This window comes from Caloenas nicobarica, chromosome 3 (genome assembly GCF_036013445.1).
Source record: "Caloenas nicobarica isolate bCalNic1 chromosome 3, bCalNic1.hap1, whole genome shotgun sequence".
In the NCBI taxonomy this organism is placed as follows: domain Eukaryota; kingdom Metazoa; phylum Chordata; class Aves; order Columbiformes; family Columbidae; genus Caloenas; species Caloenas nicobarica.
The window spans coordinates 2049114-2062132 of NC_088247.1; the positions used below are offsets into that span (position 1 = coordinate 2049114).

The 13019-nt window shown below is 47.1% G+C and overlaps 1 protein-coding gene across 1 annotated transcript; it reads left to right on the forward strand.

The window, feature by feature from the left end:
• Positions 1-4073: 4073 nt before the first annotated feature.
• Positions 4074-8063, forward strand: LOC135987550 (serine/threonine-protein kinase 35-like). Its single transcript, XM_065632541.1, has 3 exons — positions 4074-4619; positions 5649-5865; positions 7828-8063. The coding sequence occupies exons 1-3, from the start codon at positions 4074-4076 to the stop codon at positions 8061-8063; spliced, it is 999 nt and encodes a 332-aa protein (XP_065488613.1).
• Positions 8064-13019: the final 4956 nt, after the last annotated feature.

The following is a 13019-nucleotide window of genomic DNA, read 5'->3' on the forward strand; positions in this document are numbered from 1 at the left end:
GACGTGAGAAAATATTTCTGTGGTTTTATTTCATATCGGGAGCTCCAGCTGTTATTAAAACCGATTTCGAGGAGGGGTGATGCCCACGCAGAGTTTGGCCCCGGGGGAAACCTCCTCGGGTTTGCTGATTAACACCGGGGGACCACGATGTTCCATCCCCGGGGCTTGTACCCGGCTGCCATCCCAGGTCCCCATCTCTGGGACATCCCAGAGTGACGTTTGGGAGCACCCCGGGGTTTTATTCGGTTGCAATTCCTAATGCAAATGCAACCAGGATGGATGTTCCAAGTGCTTTCTCACCAAGGGACCACAACAGCCCCCATTGCTGGGATGGAGATAGTCCCAGCTGCCTCTTGCTGGTCCCTTTTCCCAGCCCCATCAGCGCAAAAATCTTACTTAGGGCACAAATATCTCCAGCAGCTCAACTGCACGTGCCAAAGACACCCCTTAAAATTGTATTCTAGTTTGGAAACGTGGCCAGGCGGAGTTTAACAGGAGTGGGAACAAAACGTGGGATGGTCTGAAATTCCCCTCGTCAAGGAATTTGCCTCCCCAGCCAAGCAACCAGATCCAGTCGCTCTCTGTAAAGTAAAATATCAGCAAATGGCTCAGTTTTCTGGCAAAATCAGGTCATTAAAAACTGGTTTGTTTCACTAATTTCTGCAGGTGTGGTGAGGAAATTGTCTTGCTTGTGCACACCCAGTTTTTTCTCCTGGCTGCAACTCGGGGGGAAATAAGAAACTGGATCGAAAAGGCACTTTTACACTGCTCGAAAATGCTGCAAATTAAGAGAAGTGAGCTGGAAATCATCCTGCCCATGGTGAAACCCCATCCTCCTCCTCCTCCTCAGCATGGTCTGAACACGAAGCCAGGGCTGAGAACAAGGGGGTGACCCACAGTTTGGGGTGAACGCCCCAGAAATGATGCTCTGGGGTGGGGACGCATCCCTCCGCTGCTCTTTTCAGGGCGTTTGATGCCACCATGCCTTGCAGGGGGCTGCACCAGCGCCCTGATGCAGGGGAAGCAGGACCCAGGTGGGCTGAGTACCCTCTGTGTACCTGCCAAAAGTTTCAAAAAAAAAAAAGTATTTATTTCATTTTTTTAAATCATTGGGCCAAACCAGAGGTCAGAGGCCAAAGCAGAGGAGCGGCTGCATTTCCCTGTGTTGCACAATCGCCTCACTAAGCACCGCTGGGACAAGGGGACAGACAGACGGATGGGGAAGACACAACACTTGCTGTCGCCTCCCCCACGACCCACACCTCCAGCACACGCGGCGTTTCGAGAAAGTTTGTCCTTAGCCGGCACCTGTCGTCCGCCGCAAAGGCTGCTGGGACTTGTAGTTTTCACCTCTCCGCCACCACCACGCAGGCGCAGAACTTCCCCTCCCGGGCTGCCGGAGCTGGGGAAGGGAAAGCGTTCTCCGATTGGCCCGGCGACGGCCTCTCCCACCCTGTATCTGATTTATGATTGGTTTGGCCGCACCTCCTGCTTTCTGGTTGGCCGGCTGCTGCTAGTGGGCGGGGTGACCGGTAGTGGCGGGAATTGCGGCGGCGGACGCGAGCGGGCGGCTGTGGTGAGCGGGGAGCCGGCCCGGGCGAGGGGCTGGGACGAGTGGAAGCGGGAACGAATTTGGACCTGAGGGGCTGCCGGGGAAGGGGGATGGTGGGTCAGGGGCCTGAAGTGGGGCAAGGGTCTTAGGCCAGGTGCTGGGAAGAGCTGGGCCTGAGGGGATGGCGGAGGCGGGGAAGGGAAAGGGTCTTACGGAAGGAGCGGGGCAGAGCTGGGCCTGAGGGGATGGTGAAGGGCGGGCAGGGAAAAGGGCTGAGGTGGGGAAGGAGATGGGGCTGAGGGGGGTGGGGGAAGGGGGTTGAGGTGGCCAAGAGGTGTTAGTTGAGATGCTGGGAAGAGCTGGGCCTGAGGGGAGGGGGGAGGTGGGGAAAGGGACAGGGACAAGGGCGGGGTGGGCGAGGGGCCTGAGGTGGGTGGGGGGGTTTTAGGCGAGAAGTGGGGAAGAGCCGGGCCTGAGGGGATGAGGGAGGGGGACTGAGTTGAGGTGGGGAGCTATGGAGATAATTAAGGGAGGGGATGAGGCGCTGCCCCACTGGTGCAAGCCCAGCTACAGCTGAGACCGCATCTGGAATATCGTGTCCAGTTCTGGGCCCCTCAGTTCCAGCAGGACAGGGAACTGCTGGAGAGAGTCCAGCGCAGCCACGAAGATGCTGAAAGGAGTGGAGCATCTCCCGTGTGAGGAAAGGCTGAGGAGCTGGGGCTTTTGAGCTGGAGAAGAGGAGACTGAGGGGTGACCTCATTCATGGTTATGGTGAAGGGTGAGTGTCAGGAGGATGGAGCCAGGCTCTTCTCAGTGACAACCAACAGTAAGACAAGGGGTAATGGGTTCAAGCTGGAACACAGGAGGTTCCACTTAAATTTGAGAAGAAACTTCTTCTCAGTGAGGGTGACAGAACACTGGACCAGGCTGCCCAGGGAGGTTGTGGAGTCTCCTCCTCTGCAGACATTCCAACCCGCCTGGACACCTTCCTGTGTAACCTCATCTGGGTGTTCCTGCTCCGGCGGGGGGATTGGGCTGGATGAGCTTTCGAGGTCCCTTCCAATCCCTGACATTCTGTGATTCTGTGTGAGGTGGGGAAGGGGACTGGGCTTGTGCACATGCAGATAGGGGCTTGTACTGGGCTGTGGTGGGGGTGGGTTTGGGAGAAGGTTGGGGTTCGGTCAGGCTGGATTTAGGGGGAAGGTTGGGGTTTGGTGTGGAGTGGGTTTGGGGGAAGGTTGGGGTTTGGTGGGGAGTGGGTTTGGGGGAAGGTTGGGGTTTGGTGGGGAGTGGGTTTGGGAGAAGGTTGGGGTTTGGTCTGTGACGGGGGCTGCAGGCTGGAGAGCAGGGAATAGGGTGGGAGGGGGTTGGGAGGACTGGGTGAAAAGATGAAAGATTTGGGAAAGGAGAACAGCTAGGGGATGGAGCTGGAGGGGGATTGAGAAAGAAAATTGGGTGGGGAGGAAGGGGTTAGGTTGGGGGAGCTGGACAGAAGGTTTGGGAAGGGAGGAGAATTTAGGGGGATGTGGGGCTTTGAAGGCAACAGCTGCGGGGTAGGGGGGAGGTTGAAAGGGGAGGGGTTGAGGGGGTTGTGAATGGAACATGTGGGGCATAAAAAAGCTGAGAAAATTTGAGTTGGAGAGAAGAATTTATTTGTTAATTAAAGATCTAACTTGGGCTGGTGTTAAAGAGCACTGGGGCAGGGAGAAGTGAGATGAGGGGCTAAAGTGGGACCAGGATATTCAGGGGATAAGACTGTGAGGGGGAATTGAGTGAGGGACCATGACGATCTCAGGGAGTCTGTGCTAGAGAGTGAAGAATCACCTGGGGTAGGTAATGTGGGAATGGGACAGGGGGCTTGAGGTGGGGGCGAAATGCAGTGTGGGGCTTGTGAAGGGGTGAACTGGAGAAAGGGGGTGAGTATCAGGGCACGAACCAGTAGAAAATCAGTGGTGGAAATGCAGGAATACAACATAGCCATTGATGGGGAAGTACATTAATGAGGGGGGGAAACTGAAGGCAAAAGATCTAGTGCCAAACTGGCGCTTTTGGCAAACTTAATTTCTTTAAAAGTCAGTTCTGGAAACAGCCATTACCCAGGAGGTCTTGTCTTCCCTTTCATGCCCTGCTCAGGAAACGTGTCTATAAAACGTTTTTTTCTTTCTCACTGAACTTCATCTGCTGTGGACAAATCAATGTCACTTCCCAGGTGGTTGCGTCCCGCTGCGCAGTCAGGATTCTACTTGATAATGTCTTGAAGTTATCATGGATATAGGTTTTATCTTAAAAACCCAGTTTCGTTTTCTGTCCTCATGCAGCTGCATCATATCCTGATACATATGCCAATAAAATCGATACCGGTTGGAAGTATTTGCAGTTGATAGTTGGTAAACTGCTTGGTTTGGGAGAGTTTTAAGCTTTTAATCCCTTTCTTTTCCAGGGTTTTACTGTAGGTGATGACCAGTTGCCATGAGTTCAAATATTTTCCTCTGATTTGCCATTTGCTGGGCTGAAGCGAGGGATGGCTGCGGAAGCCAAGTACAGCATCGTGCGAGAAGTGGGCCGGGGGAGCTACGGCGTGGTTTACGAGGCCATCGTTAACCAAACGAGGAGCAAAGTCGCTGTGAAAAGGATGCATTGCAACGTGCCCGAAAATGTCGAACTGGCTCTGCAAGAGTTCTGGGCCCTGCAGAGCATCCGGAGGCAACACGAGAACGTGATCCAGTTGGAGGAGTGTATCCTGCAGGATGGGCAAGCCTTTCAGCCAATTAGTCATCGTTACAGGAAATCAGACAGCCATTTGCTACTAATCGAGACCTGCCTGAAAGGGCGGAGGTGCATGGATCCCAAATCCGCCTGCTTTCTGTGGTTCGTCATGGAGTTTTGCGATGGGGGCAACATGAACGAATACCTGTTGTCCCGTGGCCCCGATGCGCAGCTGAACAACAGCTTCATGCGGCAGCTCAGCAGCGCTGTGGCGTTCCTGCACAGAAACCACATTGTGCACAGGGACCTCAAATCCGACAATATTTTGATTTCTCATAGATGTGGAAGTCCCATCGTGAAGGTAAGGGAATAAAACTTGGCTGTAACGAGTGTGTGACCTACACGCTTACACGTCGTGTGCTTCGGAACGGGCTTTTAGTGAGTCTTGTGATACTTGTAATAAGTGTACTCAGAACATCTGATATCAGTTGTGGGTTTTAATTTTTTAGGAGTCTTGGGAGGAAGTTGAGGTCACGGTGGTGTTTCTAATGTCCGTTGAGAGGAGCAGTTCAGGGCTGTTGAATTTCTGCACCCTAAATAATCAGAGAGATGACGATCAGTCGAAAAATGAAGCAATATTTTCTGTGCCCTTAAACTTTAAGAACACACTGTCCCGTTACAACAACCAGCGCTTCCAATATTGCTGCCTCAAGCACATATTGATGCTCAGGGGAGGTGGGGAGTGTCTTCGTGCTGCGTGTGGGTTGATGCCCTGATGGAGATGAAGATGTTTGGCTGCATTTCTTGTAGCACCAAACTGAAAGTCTGTGCAGCCGCTTTTCAGCGAGCTGAAAACACTGGGAGCCAGCTCGCTCCCGAACTTTTGGTCCTGAGAGTTCCCATAGTCGGACATAAAATAACGGGCTGGTAGATAATTCATTTCTTGACCGTTCAGATCAATAATGGTATTTGTAGTTTGACCTGTAGGAGCCATCAAGGGACGGTTAAATCAATGTCGTCTTAATCACTGTAGATAATAATGGTAATGCAAGAGATTCAGCGCGCTCACCACGGAACAGTAAGAGCTAATTCTACCGTAGATGTTGTTCAATGTATATTTATGCCTGATTAGATGTAATCAGAGTGAGCTGCACTGAAAGATAACGCTCAGGTAACTGTTTTGCCCATCTTGGGAAGGGGAACAAACAACAGGAATTTTGGGAACGGGCAGCTCAGAGGAAATAATCAGCTTTTCATTTCACCAGGGTTGCCACCTGACAAGTGTTGGTGCCACGTTGTGGGGCATTTCGGAGAGGAATTCACTGAGCTGCTGTTCATAAACACGGTGTTTGTGAATAACTGATTTTGGTTTTCGTTTGACGCGTTGCAGGTTGCAGATTTTGGCCTGAGCAAGGTGTGTCAGGGGAAAGGGAATGTGAACCAGCATCGCTTCTCCTCTGCATGCGGCTCAAACTTCTACATGGCTCCAGAAGTCTGGGAAGGTCACTACACAGCCAAGGCTGACGTATTTGCCCTTGGAATCATTTTCTGGGCTATGGTGGAGAGGATCACCTTCCGAGACGGGGATACTGAGAAGGAATTGCTCGGTGAGGGTCGGATCAGCGCTGTCCTGTTGTCAGGGGACGCCCTGGATCCATAGGGATCCTCTGAGAGGTGTTTCTCCCAGGCGTAGTTACAAATGCTTTAGATGTGACTTTTTCCAAGCCCCTTGCAACCCAAAGAAACCCAAAATTGGTTTTTTTGGGGACGTTTTGGGTTTTTGTTTTTAAGAGAACAGTAAAGAAATCCCTTTTTCTTCAGCACACATTGCTCCTGATTTGGTTGCTTCTCATGCTGGGTTTCCAGGTCTTGAAGCAATATCACTAAGGCAGAGGGAATGCTTTTTTGTGTTGAAAAATCATGTTGTCTGGAAGATCATTCCCCCTGCTAGAAATACTCTGTGGGATTTAAAGGTTAAGGGAAAAGATTGCAGGCTGCACAGGGGAGTGGTGGAGTCACCATCCCTGGAGGGGTTGAAAAGACATGGAGATGAGGTTCTCAGGGACATGGGGTAGTGGTGGACTTGGCAGTGTGAGGTTAACGGTTGGACTAGATTTTAAAGGTCTTTTCCAACAAAAACTAATCTATGATTCTGGCTTCTCTGCTGTCAGGGTTCCTTTAATCTAAGAAATGCTCTTTAAAAGTGGATTTGGCCTTTATTGTCACTAATGAATTGTAAGAGAAAAAACTCGTAGCTGTTGGTGAGACGTCTGTCTTACAGTTCTGCTCTTCGTAGAGGATTTAGTGTCCATATACTCCCATTTGCTCAGAAATGCTCTTAAAAATTTTTGGTTTTAATGCTCTTAAAACCAAAACGTTTCTGGAATTGGGCTTACGGGTTTGCTTGTATTCTTGACTTGGCGTAACCGAGGGACGAGATCACTCGGAGCACTGAAAGGATGTTCCAAGGAGCCAAATAATAAACTGGGGAAGGATGTTTAGATCAGCTTCGCTGCCATCTGGCTGAGTTTCCTCGCATTTAGGGATGCAACATCTCGCTGGGATGACTCCTCCGATGGCCTCCTCCTTACTCCAAATCCCCCACATACACACACACTTGAAATATTCTGTACTGAGTGATTTCAGAAAGGTACATTGCGGTGGAAAATCCATCTCCGGAGGAAAGAATGCCAGTCGTGCACATTAGCATAATAATCGAAGACATCTACCCAGGCTCTGAGATCATAGTTTACCTGTCTGTCTTTTAAATATTTAAATTCTTAAAAGGAATTTCTACAGAGGAACTTAAGAAGCTATTGTGCTACCCCTTTATTTTTATTTTTTCCACCTTCAAGTAGGCTCAGTTCTAATTCTATCATTTATTCCTTTTAGAAATGCCGAACATTGATAAATGTTTTAGTTCCTGCCTAGGAAAACAAGCAAATGGCTGCAGCTGAGACCAAAGCATGAACAGATTTCATTAAACCAGCTGCCCGCCAAGTCGAGATAAGGAGTTTGCAAGGCCAACCTTTTCTGTACACAGACAGGTCGCTGCCTTTGAAACATTTATTCTTTGCTCGGTGCAGGGGCAGAACAGCTTGAGTGAGCAAAGCTGGTTTTACTGTCTGTTTTGGAAGCCGGTTAATCATTTTCAACAACCGGTAAAATTATTTAGATTACCAGCAGCAAATTTACATTTCCCTTCCTTAATCTTGTCGGGGAGAAGTTGGCTAACGGTAAATGACATGTGCTGTCATTTTAATTGAAAATTGTTTGACTAACTGAGCAAATAAGTTTTGTGTTTAACTCTTTCAAGTCACCTCAGCCAACCAGAGTCTCCCTCCCTCTTTTAGAGCTTCTGAATAGGGTGAAATTGAGGAATATGGAGGAAATTAATTTCAGCAGCCTCTTCCGATAACAACCTCACAATATTTGACCTGGCAGTTGCCTCTTAATGAGTGATTTTTCCCAGTAATCTTTCAGATGTTTTGTTTTCGGCATTTTTGGACGTGACAGTATTTTCTGTAGCCTTTACCTGTATAACCCGATTCCTCCTAATCTGTGTTCAGGAACTTACATCTGCCAAGGCAAGGAGCTTATTCCCCTCGGAGAAGCGTTGCTGGAGAATCCCAACCTGAAATTACAGATTCCCCTGAAGAGCAAGAAGTCCATGCCGGATGATCTCTGCAAGCTCCTGCGTGATATGTTGGCTTTTAACCCAAAAGAAAGGTTGGATGCCTTCCAGCTGGAGGTCCGAATCAGGCAAATCTCCTACGGCAAAAAACGCCAACGTTCTGTCTCGTAGAGGCGAAGGACGTTCAGGTTGGTGCCTCTGCCAGACTACTCCCTATTTAGGCTGAGCTTAAAGGGGATTTTCTATCCTTGACCTCCAGGCCAAAGCCTTTTAAATCAAATGTGACCTGTGGTAGTTTTGAAAATTCAGCCACGGAATGACTCAGTCAAACTAGAAATCAAATAAAACCCTTTTGGAAAATGAATTTGGGGGAAGTGCCTCTAACAAAGAAACTTTTTGCCTCCTCAGGGGTGTTTGGGGAATTGGCTTTGCTGTCTGGGTTTGGACAAGCCTGTCTGTTACCTTAAACCTCATCTATTTCCACAAGCAACGACAGGTTTCTGCCGTCGCTCCCATGCTTCTTTGCTGCTTTTACAATATATTTTTCTAACTAAATAAATGCCAAAGTGGGCAAAGCCACTGCATATTTGTAGGTGTGCATCTTAAATATGAGATTCAGGTATGATAGTAACTGTCAGATTAAAGACAGGTTTATTTTTCTTTAATTAAAGCACTTCTAATGCTCAGAGCTTATCAGAGCAGGGTGCACCAGGTGACAGAGGAGCATCCTGTCCTGAATTGTTTAAAGGCCTTGAAAAATGTCTTGGAAAAGTCTGGACTGGTGGTCTGGCTGAGTCCTGCAGTGAGACTCTTGGTTTTATGTGCCCTCTTTGAAAAATAAAAAATCACCGATCCTAATCTTTATGAGCTCTTAATGGCCTCTTTAGTTTCTGCCTCGATGGAAGTTTGAACGTGCAGCGTAAAATTCAAGGTGGTCTATCAGATTCCGTGTTTTCCAGCAGAGCAGTGAAAATACAGAAGGGAGTTTCCAGGATTTTCAAGTCCTGTTTTTTGCTATCACAGGCATCATATCCTAGAATTTATTTGGTAAATGCATCATAAATGCATAAAGGGTTTTGTGTCTGATACTATCACTGAGCATCTGGTTGTCCTTATAGCTAAGGACGTTATCCTTTGCAACACAAATGCATTTCTGAGCTGTTTAATACTCTTGATCTTGTGACAGATTTGTCCTTTAGCTTAAAATGTTTTTCTCCTTCCTGTTTTTTTGCTCATTCTGAACTATTTTCTAGAGAACAATTGTAACCTTAGCAGCATTTCCTCCTGTCTGAGGTTGGTAGGTTGGCTCCTCCGTCTCCTCCACATACAAATAATTTCTTACTCTAGACAAGTCTCTTCAAGCCCTTGTAAAGCACAAGAATTTATTATCTAGTCTGGAAATATTCCTCCTGGTGTGTTCCAGGATCGCATCTCTCTCCTTTTCATATCTGTATCACTTAATCCTCTCATAATTTCCTTGTATCCTAAAGCCCTTTTTGACTTGAGTTGCTTCAGATCGATAGCATTCTGGGTTACAGCAGAAACTTCTGTTCACAGATGCATGACCTGATGTTTTCTGTTGCTGAGTTTCATCTCCTGTCAGTTAGAAGAAACGGTGAATAACCCTGATCATTTCCTCATCTCTTTTATAACCGCAATACCTTGTGTTGTCGGCCCACTTCTAATTGTGCCAAGGCTGTCAGTGAAAGCATTAATTAAACAAGTCCATTGCCAGCGCCAATCTTGATAAAACTCGACTCTAACCTCTTCATTTCCAAATTATCCGGTTCACTTTTCCCTTGGGCCAGGTTAACCGCTTTACATCTTCCTTTTTACTAATCTCGCTCTTCTCTTGTCTAATACATTTATGCTTTACTGAGATCTCAGTGGACGAGACCAACGCTTCTTTTTAGCAACAAAAATCAGTTTTATCTCTGAGAATGGCTTGATTAGCTTGATAGGATATTCGTTTCTGGAGACTGGCGCACGGGCTTCTGAAATAGCGACAGTACCACTAGTTGGCAGCCCAGCCCTGAAGTGCTTCGCTGCTAGAGAGGAATTTGCAAGGATAAAGCCGGAAAAAAAGGCTCTAGCAGCACAATGTCAGGCTTACCACCGTTGATTTTTTTTTCTTTTTTTTTTTTTTCTTTTTCACGATGAAACCATGATTATAAATAGATTTGCAGCCTCGGTTCAGGGTAAAACCACCAGGATGTGTCCCTCAAAACCACTTCTGTCTCAATTCATTTTATTTTCTCATTTGGTAGGAAGCTGGCTGAATATCTCCTCTAGTTGTTTTTGGCGTGTAACAGGAGTTGATGCAGCAACGACTCGTGGCACAGCATTCCGCACCGCTGGGCGCGAGCCGCACCGCTGGGCGCGAGCCTCACGCTGTGCTAGTCTGGCCTAAAATGAAAACCAGCTTGCGTTTCTGAACTGGGCTTGTCTGAACTGCCAGTTCATGGTCCAGAAAACAGACTGGGTTTTGTATCAGACTTTCCTAACCTAAAATCAGGAGTAGGACAGAAGCTGAAAAGGGTTTCTCGCAATCCTAAATCTTGGTGCTTCAGAAGAAATTCTCCAATGGCAAGTTCAAATCAAACAGATGTTTTGGTTTTTGTTTTTTTCCATAATACTTTGTTATCACAGGGCAATGAACTCTGCAGTGTAGGGCAGCCAAACGCTACATCTCCTCAGAACAGCGTGAAAAACATCAAAATGAATTTTCTTTCATGGATTTAAAGACAAGGATATGGGTATAACCTGTGATTCAAGACATCCTAAAGTTAAACATTGCTCAGAACTTGGTTTTTACTGAGGAAAGGCTGCTTGTGTACCTGCCTTGTGCTCTTCCCAAGTGTACGTGGACAATTGACATCCCCAAGGCAGAGCGGTGGGTCAGGGGATCTTTGTGGGCCAGTGTTCTCGGTAAAAAGTGTTTTATTTTGCAACTTTGGCATGTTTCTTTTGCAGGTATCGCGGTTTGGAGGCCTCGGGGATGTTGACCAACTCTGCCTGCCTTTGGAACGAGCGGGTCCATCCGAAGACCATTGCCAGCTGCCAGTTTTCCCCAACGGTTATATTTAAATGGACAACAATTTTATTTATTTGTACAGTAATTTTAAGAGGAGAACTACAGAAAGTCTATTTTTTATGCAAACCCTCGCTGTTTTTACATTTGTGTTCTTACTTGGTGAGTAGCGCAGGTGAAAACTTGGCTGAGGTGACCTTGGCTGTCTGGCCGTGCTCATAGAGGAATTTCTGCACCTGCTCTGTTTAAAACAACCCTTGTGCACCCTTTACTTGACATCCCCTGACTGCCCTTTCGAAGGACGGCAAAACAACACGCCGAAACCATTTAGAGACAGGCTTCTCTGCCCTGTTTCGTGTTGACTCCCTTTCCAGTCCTGGCTTCTCGCTGATAAAACCATGTTGCTTGTCCTTGGCGCAGAAATTGTCTTCAGGAGGTTTAATTGGAGCTTTTTTTTAGTGTAATTCTTCATGTTTCTTGGCCACGTAACTGAGTGATGTCTGCTGAATGAGCTGGCAAAGTGTTCAGCATCTATTCTGCGAAGTTTGAGCAGAAACACAAAAAAATGGATTTTCTTCACAGTAGCTTTTTGAATATTCTTGCTTAGATTAACTAAAACGCTTTCTTAAAATAAATACAAAGAACGTTAAAGATGCCAACTCTTGATTAGAACGTATGCGTCACTAACACTTAAAGTAGTTGAAGGAATCGTGCTTCCTGCTGTGTTAGCGGCTTGCGCCAGCTGTTCTTACAAGGGGGATGAAAAGGACTGAACTGGAATCTTGGCAGGTAAATGGGGAGCCTAATTTGCACCCTGTTCGAAAAATATTTGAAAGTCTCGGTAAACTGCTGCTGATCTTTGCTTTTCTTTAAGGAGCTCCTGGGGAAGGTTCTTCCTCCACTCTTCTGTCGCGTGGAGGTGAAGTAGTGTCCTTTGGGGACAGATTCGTTTTGTGGGAAAGGAATAAATGCCAAAATAAAAAAAGATAATGGGGTGAGCCACCTGTGCCACACGGAGGACAGAAATACATCTGTTTCTGTTAAAAACAGATTATATATTTCTTCCCCCTGCTCTACTGAGATTTTGGCTGCAATGTTGAAGACTCTCTTATAAATATTGTGTTGTAAGTTAATTCACAGAGAGGATCTTCTTGCTGTGACTTTATCCAGAGGCTTCACCAGCCTCCCACAAGGAAGCGGAAGATTTTTCTCATGCGTTCCATAAAATACAGCTCGTAGTTACCCTGCACAAACGAGCACTAATTGACCTCCGTCTCTGTAGCAGATAACGAACGGGCCGCCCGCTGTGAGCGGTGCCTGAAAAGAGCTGTTGTGGAAATGTGTGGAAAAAAATAAGTTAATTTAAATTGGTAGATTAAACTTCAAAATTGAATTTAGAGAATCAACAATCCGGCGTGTCATGGATTGTGTGCAGTGACGACAGACGCAGTTGCTTTGAAGCTCATTCAGCTCCTGACACCTCCGTGCAGGCAGAAACGGGCTGAAAAAGGGGGTCTGGATCTTGAGGAGACAGGTCTGACTTCGGTCTCAGCTTAACACCTGCAGTACAGCCTGGTTTTACCTAATCCTTGCTCTTGGATTTCTTACCTAACCTGGGAGTTCTGGGGCAGTTGGGACTGGCTGCTGGGTTTTCCTTTCCGCAGCTTTCGCTTCCTCTTTGCAGAGCTGCTTTTCTGAAATAAGGTTCCTCCATCCTTTTCTTTTTAATCCTATACTCACTGCAACTCATTTCTGCCACCTCAGAGCACACTGGTTTTCTTCCAGGGCTGGTTTTAGTCATGATCAGGTCCGTTCTTCTGCAATACAGATAGATTTGCGCACCCTCACAAAACTGCGGGGCACAAGAATGGCTCATTTCTTCCTTGTTTTCCCATTTTCTTCCTTGTTTTCCCATTTTCTTCCTTGTTTTCCCATTTTCTTCCTTGTTTTCCCATTTTCTTCCTTGTTTTCCCATTTTCTTCCTTGTTTTCCCATTTTCTTCCTTGTTTTCCCATTTTCTTCCTTGTTTTCCCATTTTCTTCCTTGTTTTCCCATTTTCTTCCTTGTTTTACTACACTAGGCGAGTATCCTCCCAG